Source organism: Hirundo rustica, chromosome Z (assembly GCF_015227805.2).
Source record: "Hirundo rustica isolate bHirRus1 chromosome Z, bHirRus1.pri.v3, whole genome shotgun sequence".
In the NCBI taxonomy this organism is placed as follows: Eukaryota; Metazoa; Chordata; class Aves; order Passeriformes; family Hirundinidae; genus Hirundo; species Hirundo rustica.
The window spans coordinates 16,473,904-16,500,946 of NC_053488.1; the positions used below are offsets into that span (position 1 = coordinate 16,473,904).

General features: G+C 39.7%; 1 protein-coding gene across 1 annotated transcript in view; it reads left to right on the plus strand.

Annotated features, from left to right (window-relative positions):
- OXCT1 (3-oxoacid CoA-transferase 1) overlaps positions 1 to 27,043 on the plus strand; it is an 88,588-nt gene that overhangs the window by 44,975 nt on the left and 16,570 nt on the right. The window contains exons 8-14 of the mRNA XM_040089497.2: positions 1,099 to 1,206; positions 3,794 to 3,905; positions 4,372 to 4,466; positions 5,143 to 5,191; positions 8,329 to 8,401; positions 9,161 to 9,236; positions 26,592 to 26,681. Of these exons, the coding sequence (XP_039945431.1) occupies positions 1,099 to 1,206; positions 3,794 to 3,905; positions 4,372 to 4,466; positions 5,143 to 5,191; positions 8,329 to 8,401; positions 9,161 to 9,236; positions 26,592 to 26,681 (603 nt within the window). The remainder of the gene's footprint in view (positions 1 to 1,098; positions 1,207 to 3,793; positions 3,906 to 4,371; positions 4,467 to 5,142; positions 5,192 to 8,328; positions 8,402 to 9,160; positions 9,237 to 26,591; positions 26,682 to 27,043) is intronic.

Genomic DNA, 27,043 nt, shown 5'->3' on the forward strand with positions numbered 1-27,043 from the left:
ACATTAGGAAAGTAATTGTCTATCACATGTACTATAGATTTTAGTATTGATCATGTTGTCCAGTAGGATGTCAAACTGAGTTTTAAACTCTTTAATGTTGCTTCACTGATGGCAGCTGTTAAAAGATTTACCCTTACCATACCCTGGGTCTTGTTTTGGGGTTATTAGGCTTTGGACATTCCTAAGAGTTTAATGAATCCCTAGTGATAAAGCAGTTTGAAAATTGTCTTTTAATCTTTGAGTATGTTGTTATGTCCTGTGTAGTAGATTGTTGTACGTTATCTTAGACTGTTGCTCTAACACATGCTTTCCCTGTGATTCGGTGCAGCTGCAAACAGCACTAGCATTAGTGTCTGTTTTGTTGCAGAATAAGACATGCTCTGTGTACCTCAGACTTGTTGGGAAAGCACCAGCCATGGCTGAGGGTCTGTGCTGTGGGTATCTGTCTATAGCAGGGTCTCTTAACTAGATCATCCCCAACTCAGGCCTAGAAAAAAGGAAACCCCTATTGTCTGTGGTGCTTCTGAGAGGTGACATTTCAAATCTACTATGTGTGGATGAGTGTCATTTTGGGCTCTTCTTCACTAACTGTAAAGACTTCTAGATCTTCATTTTTTGTCTTCTCTCTTGCAATCCATTTTTACAGTTCAAATGTTTTCTCTTTAAGTTTTGAGTACACTATCGAAAACTTTTGATTCAGCTTCTGTGTTTGTATGCTCTAAATTAATACCTCTGCCTTATATTTTGATACTTTGTTACTAGCATATTGTTTTCCTCTGTTTGGGCAGAAATTTTTTGTAGTTACAAACAACTCTGATGTAACTACATGTCGTATTTCTTCAAGCTGACCATAAAAATGGGCCTGTTAAAATATAAATTACCTTCAATTTGTATGAAGAAATATACTTTGACAGAAGAGGACAGATAAGCGTCTAAGTTAACCTGTTTTAAAGACTATATCTTTTTTGTCTGATTCCTTAGTTTTCTTGACATGATCTGCTGTATATTTAATGTTTAATTTCAATACTTCATGGGTGTTCAAACCTCTCATTGAATAATTTGTTCTAAATATTTTCCCTTTTCCTTTTCACTCTGTAGGTAGAAGAAATTGTTGATATAGGAGCATTTGCCCCAGAAGACATTCATGTTCCCAAAATCTATGTTGATCGTCTGTTACAAGGAGAAAAGTTTGAGAAGAGAATTGAAGTAAGTAGCTGAGCTTCTCAGTCACAACATATTTCAGCTTGGGGTGTATTTAAAATTTGCATTGTTTTTAGCATAGCTTCCAAGTCTTTGCACTGAGAAAATAGTATGAGAAAGACCCATCCAGTTTTGCTAAAAACTGGAGCTTAGGTAGGTACTTACGTAGTTAGGTGGGGGCCTGAGGATTGAGCCTTCTTTCTTACGCCTCAGCTTCTATGGTTCAGTTCCTGAATAATTTAGAGCATCTGCCTGTAGCCCTGAATAACTTTACTGCTCTTGAAAATCTAGTGGAAAATGCTGCTAAATTCTTCTTCCCTCTCTCAGTTCGCCTGCTGTAGATGCAACAAGGAGAACACCTAGACAAGGATCTGACTTTGATAAGTAGATACTTTCTTCTCCACTGGACAGCTTTTAATGTGGGCACACAGGGCCAGCCTCATCCCTTTTTGTGCCATTTATTGAATTATGTTATATTGCAAAGGTCTTGGAAACCTTTGCTCCCTTTTCTTTAATCAGGAACTTTTTTAACTGGTGGGCTTTCTCGTCTGAATAAATGTCAATAGCTATTGAAATTGCTGCAATAATATTCCACCACTGAAAACATGCAAGAAAATTATGATTATGTAATTGTTCTTTGTTGTTTCTGTGGCTTTGCCACACTTAGGCTGTGTCCCTATATTCATTTTGATGATGTGACAATGTTTTTAAAGTGCAGTTGAAAATTCTGTATTTCTTCTGTGTCTCCATAGTCTGGATGTGGAAATTGTTCAAAATGTCATCAGAAAAGCTGGTGGAAGAGAAGATATATGACAGAAGGGAAAAAAAAAAAAAAATCTGTGAGAAAAAAAGTGCAGAAAGGAATTGTAATAATTAAACTTCTATTATTAAAATCAAGTCACAAAGTCCTAGGAGGTCGAACAGGGCCTTTTCTCCAAGCATTGTCTTTTATGAATGCTGAGGTTAAGAAGATTATTTTTTTAATTCCATCTGTTCATTCTGCAAGAGCATATTGCATGTTGTTAAGTAATTGACTGAAAACAGATGTGTCAAACCTTTTTTTTTTTTTTTTTCCTTCCTCTGGTTGTGTTGGGTTAGATTGCAGTTAATGGCCTGTTTTCTTCTTCTGAATGGCTGCATTATCTCCCAGAAAAGCTCTTTATCTTTTATGACAGAAATCTTTTTTTCATTTATTAAACTATTACTTCTGCTGCATCTTAGCTGCAGAAGTGAATAGCTATTTAGTCCTGAATACCTGGTGAATACCTACCTAGTCATCTGTCCCCTTCCATATATGCTACAGAAAAAAAGTGGGGCGGGGGTGAGGAAAGCTACTCTAAACTGCCAAGCAAAATTGTAACAGACACTAATTTCTGTTATGCAATTTTGTTATTCTGGCAGTGGCACGTCTCTAGGAATAGGTATAGGAACGAAAAGGCAGATTTATTTACTCTTCTGTAAATTAACTGGCTGTACGCAGAAAAGCACTGATTATGGTAAGTGGTGAGAGAAGATGAGGAATATAAGAAATAAAGAGAAGATAGTCTGTCATAATTCTTACTGGCTTTAAATAGCAGTTCCTGCCTAATACGGCTCAGAAGTGGTCTTCCTAGTACCAGCTATAATTTCTATCCAGCCTTCTCTTTGCTGTGTAGAAACCCTCTATAATTCTTCTTACTTTATCCATAATCCACAAGTGAAGCAATTCTAGGGAAGGTAGCCAAGGCATAAAAAGAAAGTTGATGGGAAATTAAAGAAGATTGATACTGGCTGTTTCTGACTGCCTAAGGGGAAAGTGACTTAGCAAAAATTCTTTTGTGGTGATGAAAAGTAACAGGATAATTTTTTCTGATTTGTTAATTGTAGCCTGAAGTAGGAGAGGATATGAAGACATATGGGGATACAGGACATGATGTTGCCCAGAGGAATCTGAGATGCATAGGAGAGATGTGCAAAGAACATAATTTATGTAGACAATAATTTAAAAGAAAGATGTTACAAACTTTTTGAATGTAATGGCATTTTCACCTACATGTGATTTACAAAACATGAACTTAAGATAAGAAAATATCAGGAAACCACTTCATGTGTTGTGCAAGATTATACAGTTATGTTTGAAAATTTTGGTTCTTAGCTCCCGGTATTTTTAGATGAATGGCATTTGTCTGTCTCATCCTTATAAATTTAGAATAGCTCATTGAATTGAATAAATGCATAAAGAGAGCAGTATTTGTATTTTTGGCTGACATTTTATGAATCTATTTACGTATCTCTGGGGTAATGAATCTCACACTTGCTAGTATTTGCACTAGTGCTTGGTGCCTTCTTCACCACTTCTCTAGGTACCAGGCTTGACAATACAGACAAAAAAATAATATTTTGCTCGTAGGCTGTCACTGGCGATATTCAATGACTCCGTTGGCTTAGCTAAGCTTGAATGCATAAAATAAAAGGTCGGGTTTTTGTAGAAGATGAAAAAATAACTTTATTCTTAGACCAGGTATCTCAGTGCAATCACAAATCAAGATCTTGTGTCTTGAGAAGCAAGAATCCCGATTCTGATCTTTACTTAGGATTACTTCTTATTTTGCAGCGCTTATCAATCCGAAAGCCTGAAGACTCAACAGCCAAACAAAAGAAAGGGGACAATGTGAGGGAGAGGATCATCAAACGGGCTGCTTTAGAGTTTGAAGATGGCATGTATGGTATCCTTCAGCTGTGCTATAGGTCAAAGTGATTGCGGACTAGAATAAGAAACCCATCTGGTTTGTTTAGAACAGGTTGATTAACAGCTCATTGTCTTTACCAGACCTTGTGGTTCTCTGATTTTACTGATACTCAATTGAAATAGAAAGGATGCTAAGGCATAAAATACATGGAGTTTTTATGTTCTGTGGCTTTGTTAACAGTTAAATGTGTTTCAAGAATTTCTTGAAAAAGTTGGAAAAGAAGCTTTATTTGCACTGTCAATTTTTTTGTCATGTAAAGGATTTGACAAAATCCAATTAGACAGTCCAAATGGCAAAATAATTCATCACAAATGTGAAGTATGTAAGTAAAAACCAATGTGCTTATGAAGGGAACAGTTCTAATCCACTCATAGTATAATAATAATTTTTTAAACTTTACTAGTTTGCAGTAAGTGTTTCTGCCTTAACCACTTCTTTTCAGCTAATCTGGGTATTGGAATCCCACTGTTGGCCAGTAACTTCATCAGTCCAGACATAACTGTTCACTTACAGAGTGAAAATGGAGTCCTGGGTTTGGTAAGAATATATCTTGGTCAGTTATTATAGTGTTTTTATTTTGCTGTGGCTGGGTTTTATTTCCTTCCCACCTCCAACTTGATTATTATATTACTAAAATATATATATGCTATATTATGTCATCATAAAATTCTCACTGTGCTGCATGGAAGTTTTTTAGGAGATGCTCATTTTATGATTATGGTGCAACTTTGCCAGGGATGTCCTTAAGTGCATGTGTTTCTGGCCTCAAAACCATCAGGAATTTGCAAGACCAAGCATTGTAAACCATAGCAAGCATAATTTCAAATAAAGCTTAAACTAAATATTATTTTTACTGTAATATGGCTTTATGAAGTTGCAGTTGTGACCTTTTTCAGAAAAATGTCTGTCACTTTGGTTAAGAGCAAAAAGAAACCCAAATCAAACCAATCTTTTGCTTCATGGTTGTTTAGTAATTCTAACATGCTTGAAAAATATGTCCATTCGGCCATCCATTTATACTTGATATAAAATGGCTTGTAATGTCAGGGGGTTTTTTCTGATAAAAAATAGAATTCTGATTAAAAAAAGATTTTAAAATGCATGTCTGCCATGATCTGGTTTTGGTTAAGCATCAGAAATAATATGGCAATTATTAATTGTATTTTAAAGGTCTTTTAGTATAAAGCTTGACATATATCTGTATTGTTGTCAGGGTCCTTATCCACTTGAAAATGAAGTAGATCCAGATCTGATTAATGCAGGTAAATACTTTAATTAAAACTAATTAATGGAAAATTAATAACCATGTTAATTTAAAAATTTTCTTTTGATACAGTATTTGAACCTAAAGTCCTGTTTTATTTGATAATAAATATTAATGTATTTCTCTTAAGTGACAGTCTTCTTCTATAGGGGAAGACTCTCTTCCAGGCCCATCAGGAAATGGTCAAATTATCCTTTTCAGAAGTGAGATTGTTTTGTGCAGCCTGTAAGGGAATATGGATTTGTTTTCCTGCTGCTTTTCACCTTGAGTCTTCTAGAAAATGGTTTTCAGTGGTTTATGCTTGGGACATGTTTTAAAACATTCTGTATATAATGGCCTGGTTTATTCCTAGCCATGAATATAACTCATTTGCATTTGGAGAGGGAGTGGCAACCAAGGCAGCGGGAAAGAGCTGCCCAGCTGGGACCTGGCACACTGAGGGTGCTGCTGTGGGTGGCTGCTTTTGCCAGTTTTAGGAGGGAATGGCAGTTACCACATACTGTTGTTGCCCAGCTGCTTTGGGGCTTTTCACCTCAGAAGATGCTATTCAATGTAAAAATGTAAGTTTCTTATGATTTAGTGCACCTGTCTGATTTCTGTTCTTTTCATGGAAAAGTTGTGCCGGTGTACATTCTCTGTCTCCATGTAAAAATACACCTAAATATTGCATTGTGACAAACAGAAGTGGGCCTTGTAACTTTGTTATTGATATTAATGGTATAGATTATATACCTGACATTTTAGACTTGTTTTTTTGGTATGGAAAATATACACATTTCATATTTTTTATTCAAATATACTCATGCATACATACAAATACATGTATGGGTGTCTACATATGTATCTGCAGGCAGTACCTTTCTCAGTAGGTGTTAGCAAGTACAGTTAAACTCTGAAAAGTCAAAAAGCACTGACATAAAATAATTTTAATTTAGTATCAGTCCAGAAATTGTTCACTGACTTGAAACATTTGCTGCTTGGCTCAGCTAAATGATACTTACCACAGTGCTATGTAATTGCCTCTTACTGTATTTTAAATGTGGAGTTATTTGAGGCCATTTTCTGGCTTGAAATTAAAAATTATTTAAGAAATCGAGTCCAGCATTTCACCAGTATATATGTAGTTGTTTTGAGAACTGCATGAAGGAATATGTCAGAGGAGTCACTGGAAGAAAAAAAAATATTTTGAAGAAAAAAAATACTATGAGTGAAATTATATGCATGCACTTTAGAATTTAAGTTTTATTATGGGTGTGTATGCAAAACAAACATATTAATAAAATTACTGTGAAAAAAATATCCAAGAGCTTAGTAAATTCTCTAAAAAAGTTCTCTAAAAACTTTAACATGGAAATTGAGATGATCTTGAATTGTTATTTTTAGTTGATAATATTTTTTAAGAGTTAATCTGGAAGGGATGAAGCTAACATAACAGGTCAGAATGCAACATGAAGATTAGATTATTGTAGTATTGCTAATTCAGTGTTAAGCAGCTTCACATGTCCCTCTGAAGCTGCGGTAAACAGGACATGCAATAGACAAACACCAGTCCTACCAGCAAAATAATTATTGCTGTAGTTGCTGAAACATTCACATGGTTGGATTAGGACCATTCTAGGTGCTTTCCAATCAAATTTGTAAAACCATGTGAAGAAAACAGAAGCTGAATGGCAGAGGAATAGAAATTAATCTTGTTCTCATTCATTAACTGGAATGATCCAGTATCAGCCCCAAAGTCCAGTTTAAGGTTTTTAAAACATATACCTGGTTTGGGCTTTTGCCAAATTTTTCTCTGCTAATATAATTGTATTGCTCTGAAATATGTGTGGGTTTTTCTGTTTGTCCCGTTTTTTTAATGTCTCACTGGAAGTATATCTTGACTGCAACTGAAAGGTAGACTACTGTATTGCAGCAGATATAGAAGTACTTACCTCCTGAGAACATTTTAAGAAGTGGGTTATGTGGTGCTCTTTTTACATTATTCTGTGGTCCTAAGCCTGTGTGTCTTTCTTCTCATCATTATCTTGTTACTTTATCCCAGGCTTCTCTCTCCACGTTTCTGACTGCAAACCCTGTTTTCTCTCTCACTGTCTTGGGCAGGTGCCCTGTAGGGAACAATAATTCAGGCTGTCTCAGCGGTCTGATTTGTTAGCATTGTGAATTCTTGAGGAGTGTGCACTTGTACGACCCTAATTCTACACTGTTCTATTTAATTTCCATATGGCATAAAATATACCTCAGATGAGTTCAATAATTAAAGCACATATCTTAGATCTCTATTTTAAGTTTTATGCACTGTTTCTTTCCCTTTTTGCATTCTCTTAGTTAAACTTGTTGTGTTTTTCCCTCTGTTTTCTGGAAACTGTGTAATGATGCATCATTCCCCTTCCCCTTTGTTGCTGCTCTGTTTCTTCATTGTGTCGCATGTTGCTAAAATAGTTTGATTTTTTTTCTCTCAAGTTTACGAATTTTTTAAAATAATTTCACCTTCATCTGTGTTCCTTCTGCCTTTTCAGAAGCACCCTGTGTAAATGTTTGTTGCTTAGACTGATTCAAAGAGCTGGCAGAAGAGGAAGTAAAGGGCCCTGAACATAATCAAAATAAGACATTTCCGGGTGTGCTCCATTGCTTGACTCAAGCATTGTTCAGAGAACAGTACAGCACACAGAAGCACATTTTCTTGTGCCCTTTAAAAAAGGAAGAATAGACTACACCTGTCATTTATTTTTTTGTATTTTTCATCATTAGCACTATAAACTGTTCAATCTGATCTGCTTGCTTTTCTTTGCAGCATCTCCATTTATCTGTGTTTAAAAAGACAGTTACTTCTCACTTTTTCTGTAAATGGAGCGGAAAGCTAAAGTTCATAGATATTTCATACACTCTCATGTTTGTGATGGCTTGGTGGAACTGCTGGTGGTCAAATAGCAGGCAATCCTACCATTATAAACTCTAACAAGCTGCTTCACAACTCAACAGGATTGATTAGGTTTACATGTGATGTAGGAAGTGTAATCAGGTCTGTAGTTGTACTGAATACAAAGGAATTTGATAAAAACCTCTTTTTGCTTGGTAAACAGCTGTGACTTCATTTGTCAAAGAAACAATGCATACTGTAGCTTATTTCTTTTACAGGTAAGGAGACAGTCACTGTTCTTCCAGGATCTTCCTATTTCTCTAGCGATGAATCATTTGCAATGATAAGAGGGTACGTAGCAACACAAACTCTGATCTTTTTGAAACTGGAAAAGAATAAACTGCATCAGTGGCTGAACTCATTAGTATTTCTTCCAAATGTGGTTAGCATTTAACAACCTGTAAATTATCATGGACTTAATCAGTGATGGTTTACAGAGGGTAGATCTAGCTATTGGAAATAAAAACCCACTAAACTAATAGATACCATGGTGATGTTTGTGCCTACCACCACCTGGCCATCTATAAACACACTTATAATGATGTTTTAACAACTATTTTTTGGTCATTTCCAAGTATCTAATCTGTTCTTGCACTCAGTATATTTTCTTTGCTCAGCTTGCAACTGTGATCCTCATTCCACCTCCTTAATGGAAATTCAATGTCTGCACCTGCTTTTTGTTTGTTTTTCAGAAAGGAGGTTGGATGCAAACAAATACTAAATCCTAATGGCTCTGAAAAGATAATGGGTGCATGTAAATATGTTAAGGAGTGCACTAAAAAGTATGAGTTCAGAGAATATTGACTGCGCATGCAATTAACCAAATCAGACAAAAGTAGGAACATTTTTGAGGCTCAGTAGGCATAAAGAGACATTTGCATCAGTGACACATCTAGAGGGAAAAAAACCCAAATACATTTGTGACAAATGGTTTCTACCTTTATGCCATCATTTATAAATATTGATGTAATGAGAATGAAGAAAAACTTGTTAAGATTTGTGGGCCGTTACTTGAACATGATATGCTAATTACACACTTTCTGTTACCAGAGGCCATGTTGATTTGACAATGCTTGGAGCTATGCAGGTGTCTAAGTACGGTGACCTGGCCAACTGGATGATTCCTGTAAGTATGTTTTTGAACCACTGTCAGTGTACTGTGTTTAGGATGACGCAAATGTAGCTGAGAGCCAGGCAAAGGAGAAAAGCGCACAACCTGAAAGTATTAGAATAGAGGATATGTGTATTTTTCCTGCATACTGCTGGGACGAGGCAATCGGTTATCAGAAGTCAGCCTTTGTAAATTATGGTTGCACATTGTGGAAAGCAAAACATTATTTATGCAAGCCTTTTCCCTGCCTTTTATGTCCATGCCATTCAGATGTCACCTTTTTTTTTTTTTTTTGCTGAGGACTGATGCTTTCTCTTGGCAGTGGCGACTCTTGTATGGTTACACCTGGAGCAGTAAGTTGAAGGAAAGTGTAAACCAGCATGTAATTAATTGTAAAATTTTTTTTAAAGCCTGCATTATTTTTCTGTGTTTCTGTCAAAAGATTGCAGCACCGCCTTTTCAAATACATTAAGAAAAAAGCAGTGGTACTGTATTTAGCCAAACAGACCTTCAGGTTTCAATGATAGAAACATAAGCTAATTCCAGCATTATTTAAACAGCTGAACTTTCTTTGAACTTCATGTTCTAACATTAAACAACATTAGTAACTTTCATACTGTTGACAGGTTTGATATTTTCAATGCCTTTCAATATGGTACTTTAAGATATGGTTTATAACAAAGATACCTAGAAGCAAATTTTCTTATTAGCCTTGTTTGAAGTAATGGGACATATTTCTGTCTACCTGAGGAGTGTTAAAGGCCTTGGGAAAGTGAAAGATGATTAGAGAAGGACAAAAACTCAAATGAATGCCCTTGTTTCTTGGAGAAGCATTAGTTGAATCCAGCAGAGAGACCTGCAGCGAACCTTTGAGCATAGAAGTCATGGAACAGTGGCTGGAGCATAAGGTGCTTTTATTGGAGGGGGACAGAGTCTGACATTGGAGCCATACAAGCAGATGTGGGAGAAAGGGTTGTGTGAATGGCTAGTCCAGGTATCTGTGTGAGTAGTTGGGGGAAGTGAGAAGAGTTATGGCTGGGTTGAAATGTGCCTTTCAAGATTTGGACTATCAAAAGATGAAGACAGCATCTTGTACTAATAAAAAGATCCATTTACACATGCATTTCTTGAAACATTGAAGCTAAAATTGATTGTAATGTTTCTCAAAATGGTGCAGATTTACATGTTTTTCCCTCAGTGCTTTTCGTTCTCTAAAAGATATTGATTTTAATTTTGCATTCATATATATCGAGAAGATTGTTTTTTATATCTGATATTGTTTATTTTACCTATGAAGTTGCTTCTCAGTTCTGTTCAACCCCAAATTTATGAATAATAGGTACATTTTCTGTTACTGCATGTTGACAGTCCCAGGGTCCTAAAGAGTGACTTCGTGTCTCTGAGCCCAGGATCACGGGATTCTAAGGCTGTAATGGCACTGACAAAAGGGCAAAGAGACGGGTTCTCATTTGAATATCTGAAGACTGTTTATTCAGGAACACAGGCAGCAATAGCAAAGGGGTCCAGGGACACAGAATAGAGATTCAGGGACAAGAGAAGTTGCAAACCAGGATGAGAATGAGGAAGGGGCTGAGTGCACAGGGTCATAAACAAGACAAATGGGGTGTATCTGAGGGTCAAGGTCCAATGGGGATAAAGGGAAGTGGTGCAGGGGGGTAAATTGGAACCGGGGGGAACCAACAGGGTAATACGGTGGGGTACTCTGGCAAGACAGAGCCAATGGGGTTCAAGGAGAGGAAGAACATTCTTGGAGAGGTGCATATATGATGAACAAGGGCTGAACAGGGTGACATAAACTTAAAAAACCAATAGAACAACCAAATCTAAGAGATATTAACATGTGGCTTCCTCCCATGGGAGGAAGGTTTTCCTCACCGTAATATAGAGGGGCGTTTCTCCTTGTCTGTCTCAGCCCCTCCATGGCTGAGACACAATTCCCTTGGTGGTAGACCCCTGGGTCTTCACAGTTTTCAAAACAGGAAAGTATGAAATACAACTTTCCATACTGTTTGACTTTTTGTTACCTTTGAGATGCACCTTGTTACTACACACTACAGTACACATCAGATGGATCCTTGTTACTTTTTACTGTTGTCATTTTCCACACATACTAATCTTTGTTTGTATGCAAATCCTCTGCAGTGAGTTTGTATTTACTTGTGAGTAAATATGCCAGTGACACTTCATAAATCTAACCAGGAGCCTTTCCAAGCAGAAATATTTTTTCTTTGGTTACTTTTATGGAGATCTGTTGGATGGATGATTCTTAATCTACTTTATTGATATGTTACTACTATTCTACAGTACAGATTTTTAAAATGGGATTAACCAGCCCATAGATATACAGATCTCCCTGCTCCCTGCTTTTATCCTGTAAATAAGATGATATATTATTGTTGGTTAAATTTAATTATAAGCAAGGTGTGTTTCTTTTTTAGTCACAAGATTTGTGTGTGGGTGATACAAAGATTGACTTTGCTGAAAATTAATGGTGTAAGGAAACTTCAAGCTGTATTTTGTTCTAACATTTTTCACTTTTCATTCAGTTTTGGTTTAGTTTTCTTACATACTGTAGCTTTTGGATTCTTGTATTGATGATATTTGCCATTATTTCAAGGTCAAGTAATAGCTCTATATGTTTTGAGTTAAGTACCATTATGAAGCAGTCCCTTCTGTCCCACAAGAACTTGGGAACACTGGGGCCATAGCATGTGCATGTGTGTGTTTACTTGCACTTATTACAAGGAACTGAGCTGAAGAAGTCTCATTGCAGTAATTACAGCCCTTTCTTTGCTCTTATCTTCTGACTTTTAATGGAGAGAAAAATCCCGTGAGTAAAGAGAGAAGAGGGTGTGAATATTTTAAGCTCGTGCAGTAAACAATGCTGTTTGCTTAGGCGGAATTTACTTCCTAAGTACTGACATTTATTGGTAATTTTGTTCCATTAAGCACTACAACTTAATGGCTTTTTGTCTTCCTTACTTTGGTATTTCTCCAACTAACAAGAGGGTTTCTGAGGAGGGAAAAGAGAAGGAGGCAAATTTCTGTGTATCTCCTGGGAAGAGAATGTGGCTGTGAGAAGCTGGCCAAGAGAGGTTGAAGAGAAGCACAGAGGTCATGACCATGGAGTGGGACAGATAGGCCAGACCCATGGCTGGTTACTACTGGATGGAGCCACATTTCATTTCATGAGTGACCTATCTGTGTGTCTCAAATTAATATCAGAAATTGCTGCCAGCAGGGCAGTTTCCTGGCTTGTACAGAGCAACAGCATTAGTTGTCACACATGTGTTTTTGAAAGTTGTGCGATTGACTGCATATATCCATACGTGTACTTATTTTCAGTTCCTTTCAACTAGTGTCTTTTTGAAACCCTAAGAATAGCAGCTTTTATGAAACAATTTCTGCTGCCATTCTGCAAGGGCCAAGTCTACTAAAAAATACTACAGCTGCAGCTTGCACAAAGCTTGCTTTATTTTCCCCATCCTTCCTAAGAGAAGGTACATAACTGTGATGGTTGTTGTGACATGTATCAGAGGCTGGGTGTAGGTCAAAACAAAACACCAGAAGTTCCACCATGTTGCCCTATGACCCCAAGACTTCTGTCTTTTTAATACACATTTCTGAACAAACCCCTAACATTAAACAACCCTAAAATGACTACTGATACAGCTGACACACTGTACCAGCAGAAGAATTGAAACAATAGTGGAGGGTCTCTGCAGCTGGAAATTGATGAATTTGGAAGTATTAAATTGATTAAATGTCCATGACACTAGAGATATATCAGAATATATCTAATACATCTAAAATATAACTGTGTAATGAATCATTAATGAGAAGGTAGCATACTCAAGAGGACTACAAGGATGTAATGAGGTTATGTTAAGAGAGTATCAGAAGAGCCAAAGTCCAGCTTAATTTGGCTACTGCCATAGAAGACAGTACAAAGTGCTTTTACAAATACATCAATAATAAAAGAAGGGCTAAGGAAGTTCTCCGTCCTTCACTGGAGGCAGGGAGAAACATAGTGACAAAAGACATGGAAAAGGCTGAAGTTTATAATACCTTATATGCCTTAGTCTTTTGTTGTAAGACCAGTTGTTCTCTAGGGACTGAGCCCTCTGAGCTGGAAAACAGGGATAGGGAGCAGAATAAAGCCTCCACACTTTGGGGGAACTGGTCACCAACCTGCTGTGCTACTTAGACACACACAGGTCTATGGGAGCAGATGGGAGCCAGCCCAGGGTACTGTGGGAACTGGTGAATGGGCTCACTGAGACACTTTCCATCATTTCCCAGCAGTCATGATTAACCTGGGATATCCATGGTGACTGAGATTGGCAGGTGTGACAGCTGTCCACAGAAGGACAAGAAGGAGGATCCAGGGAAGTGCAGATCTGTCAGCCTGACCTCAGTGTTAGGGAAGGTCATGGAATAGATCATCCTGAGTGCCATCATGCAGGGCATACAGGACAACCAAGGGATCAGACAGATGGGTTTAGGAAAGGCAGTTTCTGCTTGAGAACCTGATCTTCTTCCATACCAGAAGCCAGACAGGGTGTCTGGCTTAATGAATGCGGGAAAGGCTCTGTATGTTGTCTGTCTAGATTTCAGTAAAGTTTTTGACATAATTTTCCATTATATTGTTCTGGACAAACTGGCTGCTTATGGCTTTGAGGGTGAACAGTTGACTGAGTAAAGAGCTGTGAGTGTCTGGGTCCAGGGAGTGGTGCTGAATGGAGTTACACCCATCTGGGGCTGGTCACTGGTAGAGTTCCTCAGGGCTCAGTATTGGGGCCAGCCCTGATTATTGTCTTTATTGATGATCTGAACATGGGCATTGAGTGTACCTCAGTCAGTTTGCAGGTGACACGAAGCTGGGTGGGAGTGTTGATCTGGAGGGCAGGAAGGCTCTGCAGAGGAATCTGGGCAGGCTGGGTTGATGGGCTGAACCCAGTGGTATGAGGTTCAACAAGGCCAAGTGCTGGGTCATGCCCTTGGGTCACAACAGCCCCAGGCAGTGCCACAGGCTGGGACAGAGTGGCTGGAAAACTGCCCAGGAAAGTCTTTGTGGTGCTGGAGCATGTCCACGAAAGAGCAGCAAAACTGGTGGTGGGTCTGCAGCACAAGTCTTGTGAGAAGCTGCTGAGGGAGCTGGGGTTGTTTAGCCTGGCGAAGAGCAGGCTCAAGGAACACCTTACCACTCCCTACAACCCCCTGAAAGGAGGCTGTAGCCTGATGGCATCAGCCTCTGGGGTCAGCCTCGCAATAGCTGATAGTACAAGATAGTACAAGAAGAAACAGCCTCAATTTTTTTTCAGGGCAGGTTTAGATTGGACAATAGGAACACTTTCCTCATCAAAAAGTTGCCAAGCATTGGACCAGATTCTCCAGAGAAGTGCTAGAGTCAGCATCTCTGGAGGTGTTTAGGAGATGTGTAGATATAGCACTTAGTACCCACCATCAAAGAGGACTGGTTAATAAACTGGATTTGTGTAAGTTCACAAGGCCAGACAGGATACATCCAAAGGTAGAAAAGAGGCTGGCCATTTCCTAAGGAAACAGACTCAAAGCCTAGTGTCTAGAAGTTAACAAGCAGCAGCCTCAGAGATGATACAGGACCTGACAGTATTTAGCATCCCTACAAATCCATTCTCTACAAACAGTACAAACTAAGAAAATAAACTTTAGTTTTGTATATTCTTCAACTGGCGTCTAAAGTTCGTGTTAAGATTGCTAAGGTAGTGCAGTTAGCACTAAGAGAAGAGAGTGATGTAATTAGTGCAGGAGGTGCAGTTTGGATACATAAATCTGTATTATTCTTTGGAAAAAAATAAATCCTTACATTTTAGATTCAACAGCCTGAGATTTTAATGCACTAAAGAATTAAATGAAATTACAAAAAAAAATCTAAGCTTTATCAAAGAAGATTATCTGAAGAGATGAAGAGACCCATTCAAATTCAAAAATAAATCTTTTAATTTACACTCTGTAGAGGTTAATATAACCTCAGGCATTAGGAATATAATTTTATACATTATTGGTAGTTTTTCTACAGCGCTTCAAAGTACGTATATTGCACAATTTTGGACACTTTGACCTCATTAGTAAAAACATTTTTAACATAAAGGTAAATTGACAGAGACCAGGCTACTCTGTGTCTGCATGAGGGGTTTTTGGTTTTATTTTTGCTTTTAGCTATTTGTAGTGCCAAACCTGGAAACAGAGGGCTCCACACCAAGAGTTTTTCTTATACAAAATTATCATTTTTAATGATGGAAGAAAGTACATGTATCCCTGAATACATCCCTGAATGCCTGAGAGCACTGTAGGTCCTCCCTGAGGAGCCCTACTGCAGCCTGTTTGTCACTTTGCTTTGGTAGGAGTGTCTTTGCACAAGGCATATTTTAATTTTGAATCCGAGCATATTGTCTAATTACTCTCCTAGTTCTCCTGGTATATCTGTGGCATTGAATGCATTAAATTCAGGGTTTTGTTTTAAGCTGTACAAGGAAAGTATTGCAAGGAAAGTATTTTACCTATAAAATGTGTGAAGGACTACAAATGGGCTAAAATGAATGAATAGAAAATGAGTATGTATGAATAGAAAATATGCAGGTTAAATATGCTCAGTGACTTGGGTTTCTCTCAGTAATAATATTGAGTTGTCTGATGTCTAGGACATGAGTAGGGCTACATCAGTAATTCGACGAAGGAGAAGGATGAGACTTGCAGTTACCCAGAGTCTTCTTGGAAATCTACTTTTCAATGGGACATTGGTTTAGTATGATGTATTAGTGTCTCATATTATATAACCTAAAAATGTGTATTCTATTTCATCTGTTGAAAGCTGTTTTTTGGGGGATGTTTTATCCTTCTCTTGTAACTCCAGGGGGGAGGCCATTCTGATAATGGCCCAGCCATTGAAACCAGGTGGGGCATTGTTTCTTATCTCTTTCACTACCCCTCCATCCTCCAGGATGGATCCTCTGATAATGGGCCATTAGGGCCCACGGATGACATGACACATTCCATCATCCCATTGTGAGATGCTCCACACAGTGGGGGAGCAGCCAGCTGTTCCTAGCTAGATAAAAACTGGGACTGAAGGACACAAGGTATCTGATTTTTCAACTGCATGCCCGGAGGAAGACTGGACCCATCTCACCACCACTGAACTTTCTACAGGACCATCTCTGCTCCACAGAACCACATCTGTTACTCCAGGAGGACTTATTTGGACTGCTTCCAACACCCTGACCAACAGGGTGCCAGGTCGTATCCCTGACTCTCTCAGGGTTTTTCCAGGATTTTTGTTTGCTTCCTTGCTTGGGTGTTTTTTTTTTGTTTTGTTTTGTTTTTTTGTTGTTTTTGTTTTTGGTTTTTTTTTAATTTTAATTTTCCTAGTAAAGAACTGTTACTCCCATGAAAGCCCCTAATTGCAAAATTATAATAGTTTGGAGGGAATGGGGTTTACATTCATCATTCTAAGGGAGGCTCTAGCTTTCTTTGGCAGGCAACTGTCTTTCAAAACCAAGACAATAAGGTTTTTCCAGACACACGTCTTGAAATTACCCCTACAGTAATATATGAGCCTACTGCTTATCTCCCAACAAACATGTGCCTGAAAGCCCTGCAGAGCCTTGGCAACACAAAATTATCACTATTGCAAGCCAAAGAGGAGAAACTGAGTGTATTGTGTTGGCTCTACTTCTTCCACCTTTTTGAGGGCTTTTTCTATCAGTTTTCCTCATGTTTATTTCTCTTCAGACTGCATGGAAGGAATGTAGGAGCTCCCTATTGGTATTTTATTCATACTCTTAAATTTTAAGTGTGGGAAGTGGCAGCTCTGCTTTCTGTATAATGAGAGCAGCTGAAGAAATTCTGCCTGTCTCAAAAATATAAGCTTATGTCAAAGGACTTCTGATCTGTGGGTTAGTGGTGAGAACTGTTACTACGATATGGAACCATCACTTTCAAGTGAGACTAGTATTATGTTGGCAGTAAATTTAATTATTGCATGCTATGCTGTGTGTTTTGGAAATGGCATGCAAAGGTAAATGGACAGCTTAGTTGTCCCACTACTGAAATAACATTCATCTGAATGTTAGACTGAAATAACATTCATCACTGTAAAGTAAATCCATTTCAATGAAGCATGTCACAGACTGTTTTGCATTCTTCTTGAGATGCAGCTTCTCAGTGTATTCATTCAAATCTGTTGCCAATGGTTATTTCAAGTTAGGCTTATGGGAGAATAAAGGAATGAAATTTGCCCAACTTTCTTTGCACATGTTTCATACAGCCCTAATTTTCTGATTATGGAAAATAAAATTATAAAAATAGCTAGTGCACATATTTGTGTATGTCAAATTTTAGGGAAGAGTTATTTTTACATTTTGGTAAGAAAAAGAAGTAATTCAAAACATATACTCCATTCTATCAGAAATTAGACTTACTTTTCCATTTTGCTTTTCACTATGTGCTTGTCTGTGTCTTAGGAGATACCTGGATAACATTCTTCAAAACTAGACCATTTCTTGTACGGCTAAACCACACAACTAGGGGGTTTTTTTGTATCTTTTTAAAAAAATACATTTACCCCATTGTGCATGTACAGTGTGCTTAGTTTTGATGTATTCTGCCAGTATTAACTTTTTGTTCTATTGTTGCATTACCCACTTTTCTGATTGAAAAGTCCTGTTAATGACTTCCTACTGTTTTTTGTTGTTTTTTTTTTTTCTCAGAGTAAAATCTAATCTAGCTGTCCTAGTTGAATAATTCTGTAAGTGGGACATATGTAAGGACATAAAATCAGTGAAGTATTGTTCAGAATACGTGAGTTTTATCCATCTTTTTTGACACAATCTTCATCCAGTCTTTTCCACGGTAAAAAAAGGAAAGTGAAATCTGGAAGACTTGTGACTTTCACTTTAGAATCAACTAAAAATATACCTGTCCTTTAAATACAGGGCAGGACTGTGAGCAAGGAGATATCTATATTTTTATGAAGTTAATCTATATTTTTATGAAGTTATTGTAGATTTATACATCTGTGTTTTTTTAATATTATCTTCTGGGGTTTTTTTGTTGTTGTTGTTTTTTTTTTTTTTCCCCCCTAAAACAAAGTTTGGGGCTAATATGCACTTTCCCAAACCAACCAGGTGTTACCCCACAGCAGTTGATGAGATTATTATGCATGGCTCTGATGACCTCTTTCACTATGCTGTGCTGTTTGGTGCTGACCCGTGTGTGCTGGCAAGTACCTATGCAGAGAGGGAGAGCTGTGTGGCTGATGTGTGTTAGCAGTACTGCGGAGAGGGGCGGGGCAGAGACCTTTGAAGGGCCTTTCACCTTATCCTTTTGACTGTAGCATTTGAACAATTGATGCTTGTGATGGCAGTACCTTGCATCCACTCCATTATCTTAGCTTCTTCTTTTCTCTGTGAAGCTCATATTGTTCCAGTTACTCTGAATTTTAGTGTCTGACCGTGGCATGATACAATAATTTCCTTTCATAAGGACACCTTTCATACCATTTTTCCTTTCATACCTGACACATTGCCATTAAAGACAACACTGATGTCTTTAAATTCTTTTCTCTCTCATCCTAGGCATCTTGTTCACAGTCTTTGGGGGGATGCCTGAAAATTGAGGTTGAATGGGAAGCTTGCATTTTAAAGTCGAAGCACTTGTTATCTTCTGTAAGACTTTTTGAAACAGCAGTTTCACTAACTTCAAGCGTAGTGTGGGGCATGCATATTCTTTTATATAATTCAAAGAAAGAGAAATTTCAGACTGAATGCTATTTGTTTAATACAGTATTAGGGCAGCTGGGAACATGGGCAAGGACTCTTAGGAGGGATGTGGCTTGATTCCTTTCCAAGCATGTGTACATTTCACCTTGCCTGTGCTTTGATATTCAGTTTTCAATGGAATAATTCAATTTACCACTGACAAGTTTTCATTGTTTCTTGTTATAAATAAAATCGACCAGATTCGATTTATCAGAAATTTAGAATTTTATTGTGAGACAAAATATCAGTCTCAGAAAGCCACAATTAAAAGGACAGCGTCGAGCCCGGGATCGCCGCTGGGTGAACACGGATATCAGACTCTGCCAGTCTGTTACCCCCCCCAAGTTCACAACTTCGGTCTCCAGCCGCCCCTTTTTATACACTGGATCATGGAGTGAAGTCCGGGATTCTGACGGTCTTCCCTCCGAGGCGTCTTCATTAATCATGCAAGTCCCGGTATCGGGAGTTTGAATGGACCGGTAGGGTGGAACAATGCAGCTGATGGCCGAGCCCGGGTGTGTCGTGGATATGTTAATTTTCAACAGAGACGAGTAGAGATATCCATCTGAAGTGATTATCTCGGTCTCCGGACTTGTATCTCCGTTTTCCGTTGTCCTTTGTATCCTTTCAGGGATTCCCGGCAGCGATAGTTTCTAGGCCCCCTCTCTGGTAATTCCAATCATACTTTCCTCGTGTCCCTCCCGTGCTTCCCGAGTTGAGGAAATTCTTTTATTTTGGTTTTTCCATTTTACTTTTACCCATATTAGTTTGAACAAATCTTTAACACTCATATTTATACAGTGAACATTTACCCTTTATAATTTGATAACACGAATTAACTTTAGCACATATATCACATTTCTTGAACTCATCATTAGCTCATCAGCACTGCTGTACTGTTGATGCAATACCTGTCTGTCTCAAAAGATCATGCTATTTTAACTGAAGCAAAGTTCAGGTGCATTTTTCCATATGATGTTGGGAGTAGTTATAAAGTTCAGTTACAGAAGAAAAGTCGTTTCTCCTGGGAATATGGAGGAAAGTTTTAAGGCACCAGCATGGATGCAAGACCCTAATAGTGTTAGAAGGCTCCTGATTTTTTCTCCTTTTTCTCAGCTATTTCTTCTTTATCTGTTTATCTGCTTGGATTTTCTTATAAATTGTTTACTGCTTGCTATAGCACCTTTCTAGCTTGCTTGAAATGCCACTTAGGCAAAACTTCACATTCTCTTGAAAAATATCTTGACTGTCTGGCCCACATTGGAGAACCCACAAGTTTCCAAATGCCAGGTTGTCTTGGGTGCCACATGTGACCAAACAAACATGAAAGTTCCTGTTTAGGAATTACTATTAGGCTAAATTAATTCCCCAGGCACTTTGGTCTCGTATTTTGACGACTCAAATAATGTTCAGATATAAACTCATTAGATGAGAAAATAAATACCCTTCTCTCATATTTTCTTAAAGATGCCCCATTACCACAATAACAAAATTATTCATTTTGCAATAAGTAGGCATTATAAGAAGTTCCACTAGTACTGTGTAGGTTTTTGACCTACACAAAGAAGCAGGAGAGCTGATGATCTCAATTAAGAAAACCCAAAGCATCAGGTCCAAACTTTCCATGACTTGTCCATGTCAAACTGTCCATGAAACTTAGAAAAAAACTGCAGAAAGCACAATGGGAAAAGGATAATTCCCACCTTGTATTGTAACTGAGAAGCTGCAAGGAAATTGTGTCTACCCAACTTGTGTCTGTTCTCTACCCAACTCTCTGATAAATAACTGCCAACACTGGACCTCCCATGGCTAATTCAAAGATCTTTTATTCTTACTTCAAGCTCTGTCTGATGAAATGGGTTTTATAACAGTGCTTCAAATTACCAGTGCTCTACCACTGCACTAAGCCTTTCCTTCTGAAAGATTTCTTAAGCTAGCAGCACCATTGTAATTAAGAACTAACAAAAATCATCTTAAATAAATAAATGGAGGGAGCAGGGTAGAGCAAATGAGTGAAGTGTCTTTTTGGAATCACCTTTTAGTCTTGAATATTTCAATTCAAATTTAGCATGTAGCTGTCCCCTTTTCCAGTATGGTGTGGGGGAAAATGCAAGTTGTGGTAGTTTGGTAGGTGCACTGAGAGCAATCTAAGTCTCTTATGCTTTGGATATTCCTCAAAATAAAAGCATGTAATTACTTGGTTATTTGCATTTAATATTAAATTGATTTGCTTTACCAGGCATCACCTTATAGAAATGAATATATTTTCCTGAAGAGGAAGAGCGGATGAAGCAATTTAAAATCCCTAGTCCTTCTCTTCAGCTTGCATTTTCCTCTTTCTTCATGCACAAAGGGACGATGTCTCTTCTCTCAGTTATGTGTGACAGCTTCTTCAGCAGTACATTTGCTGATGACTTTCATCAGCACTTAGTTCCTCAGGAATTTACTGGTTGCTCTAGGTCTTTTGTAGTTAATAGTACGAAAAGGCCTGGAAAATGAGTTAATGGCATTATCGGGATGGATGTATTGATAGTCTGATCCTCACTGCGAACATATTCTGAGTTACTGTGGAGATGATATGTCATCTTCAGCTACTCTGCATTATCTTGCCATGGAGTCTCTGGCAGGCAGGTCACCGCAGTCTCTGTGAGAGCTGTGTTTTTCCAGGCAGGATGGAGAATGATCTGAGCAGTGCCAGGAAGTTAGGGACAGAGATAAATCCTTTTCACATTTGTATTTACAAAGAAATATTTAGTAGTAACAATAATTTATGTGATAAATTTAAAATATTGGTCTGACTGAACAATGCCAGAGGGCTTGTTTATACTTTAGGAAGATGCAATTTATTCTTCACTGTGCCAACAGTAGGAAAATAGGAATATTATTGTGTGTGTGAATACTGCTGTTGTGGTTTCACACTGGCCAAACACCAGACACCCATGAGAGTTGCTTGCTCACCCTCCTCTGCTACAGCTGGGCAGAGGAGAGAGAAGGCAAAAAAAATTAACAAAGGCTTCATGGATGAGACAAGGACCAGGAGAAATATTTCAAGGGCTCAACTTTACTTGAAAAGTGAAATTTTATAACTAACAGAATCAGAGGAGGATAATGAGAAATAAAATACACCCTTAAAACACCTTTTCCCCCCAGCCCCTCTCTCCTTCCCACTGACGGTGCAGGGGTACAGGTCATGGGGGGTTTGGTCAGTTCACCACTGAGATTTTCTTCCGCTGCTCTGGGAGAGGAGTCCTTCCCTGGTGAGGCCATGGGGTCCCTCCCACAGGAAACGGCTCTCTGTGAACTTATCCAGCCTGGGTCCACTCTCATGAGCAGCAGCCAAACTGCACCTGCTGCAAACGTGGGTCCCTCCCACAGCCACACAGCCCTCCCAAAACTGCTTCTACGTGGCTCTCTTCCCACGGGGTGTAGTCCTCCAGGGACAGGCTGCTCCAGCCTGGAAGCAGGGCCCCCCCTCTCCACCGGGTCTCCCACGGGATCACAGCCTCCTTCAGGCATGCACCAGCTCCAGCATGGGCACCTCTCCCACGGGCTGTGCATGGATCTCTGCATCCCCCGTGGATCCCCACAGGCTGCAGGTGGATCTCTGCATCCCCCGTGGATCCCCACAGGCTGCAGGTGGATCTCTGCATCCCCCGTGGATCCCCACAGGCTGCAGGTGGATCTCTGCATCCCCCGTGGATCCCCACAGGCTGCAGGTGGATCTCTGCATCCCCCATGGATCCCCACAGGCTGCAGGTGGATCTCTGCATCCCCCATGGATCCCCACAGGCTGTAGGTGGATCTCTGCATCCCCCGTGGATCCCCACAGGCTGCAGGGGGATCTCTGCATCCCCCATGGATCCCCACAGGCTGCAGGTGGATCTCTGCATCCCCCGTGGATCCCCACAGGCTGCAGGTGGATGTCTGCATCCCCCGTGGATCCCCACTGGCTGCAGGTGGATCTCTGCATCCCCCGTGGATCCCCACAGGCTGCAGGTGGATCTCTGCATCCCCCATGGATCCCCACAGGCTGCAGGGGGATCTCTGCATCCCCGTGGATCCCCACAGGCTGCAGGGAAACAGCTGCTTCACCCTGGTCTCACCATGGCCTGCGGAGGAGTCTCGGCTTCATCGCCTGGAGCAGCTCCTCCCCCTCCTTCTCTACTGACCTTGCTGTCACCATGTTGTTTTCCCTCACATGTTCTCACCTCCTCTTTGACAAGAAGCACAAAACTGTTACTTTGTTTTGATTTTCTTCTTAAATATCTCATCACAGAGGCATTACCAGCTCCTCTCATTGGCCCAGCTTTGGCCCAGCATGTCCATCTTCAGGGCCATCAGGGTTTGGCTCTGCTGGATGTGGTGGAAGCTTCCAGCAGTTCCTCACAGGAGCCACCTCTGTAGCCCGTCTGCTACTGAAAACCAGGCTGTGCCAAACCAGTACAACTGCCTTCATTACATAAGAGACCATCGTGATCTGGAGACTAACAAGTAGCTGGCCTGGCAGTTTAATGAGACAAGTCTCTTCCATATGTTTATCATAGACCATAGGTAGTGATACTTGTGAGGTATTGGATCACATATCTGATAAAAGGAAGTGCAAGAGAAAAACTTTGTACTGTGAAGTTTTCCGAGCATTTAATAATAAACTTACAGGTTTTATATCTGTAACAGAAAATGTATTACTGTCCATGTAACTACTCAAAAGAAAATGCAAACTGTTTGAGGCAGAAATTAATTTATTGTAATCTGTGAAATTGACAGAATCACAGAATCAGAATATTCTGAGTTTGAAGGGACCCACATGGATCATCGAAGTCCAACTGAGTCATTGAAAACCGATATAGTCACGGACAAAGACCCTCTAACTAATTAAAGTTAGAAAGTGGTATGGTTATTCACCGGTGGGCAGCACAGGAGTCATCTACAAAAGGTGTTGCCGCCCCGAACAAGACTCTTGGCTCTCTGTTTATTTTCCAAGATCTTACATCCAATACATATGCATAACCCCAGCACCTCCCATCCCCGCTCTGTATTAAAATGAGGCTATTGGTCCTTCACGCGTGCGCAGTTCTTCTCTTGAATTGGGTCAGTGGTCTTGAATTGGGTCAGTGGTCTCAAAGGATGAAGTCAGGAGAGTCTTCATCAGGTCTCTGTGACCCTCTGGCATGATCCAAGGTCCCCTGCTTTGTGATTGATTGATACCAAGTCCATGTGCTGGCCATTGTTCTTAGTGGTTTCAATCTGTCCTTATGACGGTTCACTTACTCCACTTTTTCTATAAACAAGCTCATGATATAACAGTTAGCTCTAGCTTGGGCATCTAATAATCATTAACCTACCATTTACTAATCTAACTTACATTTTGATTGATATAAATTTCTTCTAACCCTTAGCTAAAATCTTAACTCTTTAAAGTCATGTTTCACAAATCCCTGCACAGCACCATCCCCAAGAGTCACAGCATGTGCCTGAGAGCACTGTCCAAATGCTTCTTGAACTCTGTAAAGCTGGTGCTCTGGCCGCTTCCTTGAGAGTCTGTTCTAGTGCCCAGGGTGAAACACATCCTCTGGGTGAAAAACTTTTCTTATATCCAACCTAAACCTTCCCTGACACAACTTCAGGCCTGTCCTTCAGGTCCTGTCACTGGTCGCTGCAAAGAAGAGATCAGTGCCTGCTCCTCCTCTTCCGCTATGGAGGAAGTTGTAACTGAAGTGGGGTCTCACCTCCTATTCTCCAGGCTGACCTCAGCCACTCCTCATATGGCTTCCCCACAAGGCCTGTCTTGGTTTGGAAAGAGAGGTACAGGACAGGGAAAGCTGGAGCTTCCCTTGGAATGGAGAATGTAAATCCCCTGCCTTCAAATTGTTATAATTTTGTAATTAGGGGCTTTCAGGCAAAGAAAGCCCGTAATTGCAAAATAAGAGATCTTTACTAGGAATGTTAAAAATACAAATGTAGTAGTACAAAAAACCCCAAGCAAACAAACAAACAAGCGGTCCACATAAATCCTTGTGGAGTAACAGATGTGGTTCTGTTGGAGTAGAGATGTTCCTGTAGAAAGGGTCCAGTGATGGCAAAAAGGGTCCAAAAAAAGGGTCCAGTTGATCCAGTCTTCCTCTGGAATCCAGTGGAAAACAGGCTGCCTTTGTGTTCTCGGAGCCCCCTGGCTCCATTTTTGCCTCGGCTAGCTTGAGAGACAAACCACAGTTGGAAGGATTTTTCCTCAGGGCCCCATAGATCCCAGAGTGGCTGTGAACCTTTTCCTTTAAAGAGAGCAGGTACCCGTCGGTGGCAAAGGAAAGGTCTGCCCTTGATCCTGGGGGAATCAGGGCTTTATTCAGTCTTTCTCCTGTGGTCCTGCCCCCACCTGGGTCAGGAGCCCAGTTCTTGTCCCCCGGCTAAGAGAGGGATCCACGTGCTTTTCTGGCTTATATCCAGGGCAAGGGGCTAAAAGCGGAGACAAGCCACTACCCAATCAGGGATAAGGTAGAAGTGGAACAGAGCTGGATTACAGTGTGGGAAAATGGGCAGGGAAAAGGAGCAGGGACAAACCTCGGGATGATACATTTTCCAGGGGAACAGGGTGGTACAGAAGGAGCCATTACAAAACCCAGTATAAAAATGAGGTACAATATAAACCCAAACAATGCACAACAACAGTCTAGTACTTGTTCAAAAGTGATTGCTCTGCTCATATGCATAGAACTTTGTAATTATGGTGATTTCCTGTCAGTAGTGTGTCAGGTCTGGACCTCTGTCTTCCAAGATCAGATGCATCCAGGTTAAGGTAATGGAAGCAGGCAGGATTGAATGATATGGCATTATGGAAAGTAAAAATAGAGGTAGCTGAACACCAAGCCACAAGACACCTGCTGTGATAGCAAGTGCAGTTGTAACACACTTCAAGAGAAGAGTGAGTCCAGAGGCTGAAGGCATTGCTTGTTTTGAGGGACAAACAGAAGTGAATACTGAGCCATATTTATGTATTTGCCCATATTCTGAAATTACCTCTACAAACATCTGGAATATAACAAAAACAATTGATTTGTGCTGATGTAGTGATACAAGGCATGGCTTTCTGAAGTGGCAAGAGACTTTCTAAACTGTCAGATGGATGTACAGAGTTTAGATGTTCTTGTTGCTGCATTTTATAGGTAGAGATTTCTTTTGGGGAAGCAGTGACATTTCCATCAACAGGAGGATATACATTTTGCTTTTTAAGGGACAAAACCATTGGGACTAAATTCATTGCCCCTCAGTGCTTCCACTAAGCCAGTGATACCACTCAGATTTCAGTTACACCCCAGGGAAACAGCTGTGGCAGTGGCTCTCCTTGTTCTCACTCATCACTCTTCTCCTATGCGTCATCTAGAGCCGAGAATGAGATAGCTCTTTTCACTCTGTTGGTGTTTGAATACCGTGGTTATGAAATAGGTGGGCTTTTGATGCAGGAAAGGTTGACTATCTTGTGCTGTCACTTGCAGCCACAGTATTATCTTTTAAAAACAAACAAAAAATAACATTTCCATTAAAAAATTCATTTTAGGGTAAGATGGTGAAAGGAATGGGGGGTGCCATGGACCTTGTATCCAGTGCGCAGACCAAAGTGGTTGTCACCATGGAGCACTCAGCCAAGGTAAGGCTCTGTCACTTCTTTCTAAATCAGAGTTTTGTGCTGCACAAAAGGCAAAAAATAAACAGGAAAAAAAGATATATTCATTCTGCTACTTTGTGAGGATTTGACAGTTTTGCTGTTAGTTATTATGGTGATGCAACTGGAGGCTAGGTTAATATGCTTCCTTTACTCTTGTTGGTGAATCATTCACCACAGGAAAAAACTGAAATATTAAATTCATGTTTAAAAGGTCCACACATTTTTTAAGCTACTTCATGCAGATTTAATGGGGGTGGCCATTTCCAAAGCTATAGTAGGTACTACTCTACTCTTTCCCTCAGAATAATTTGAAAAACGAGGTTTCCCGTGGTTAAATGCTTGTT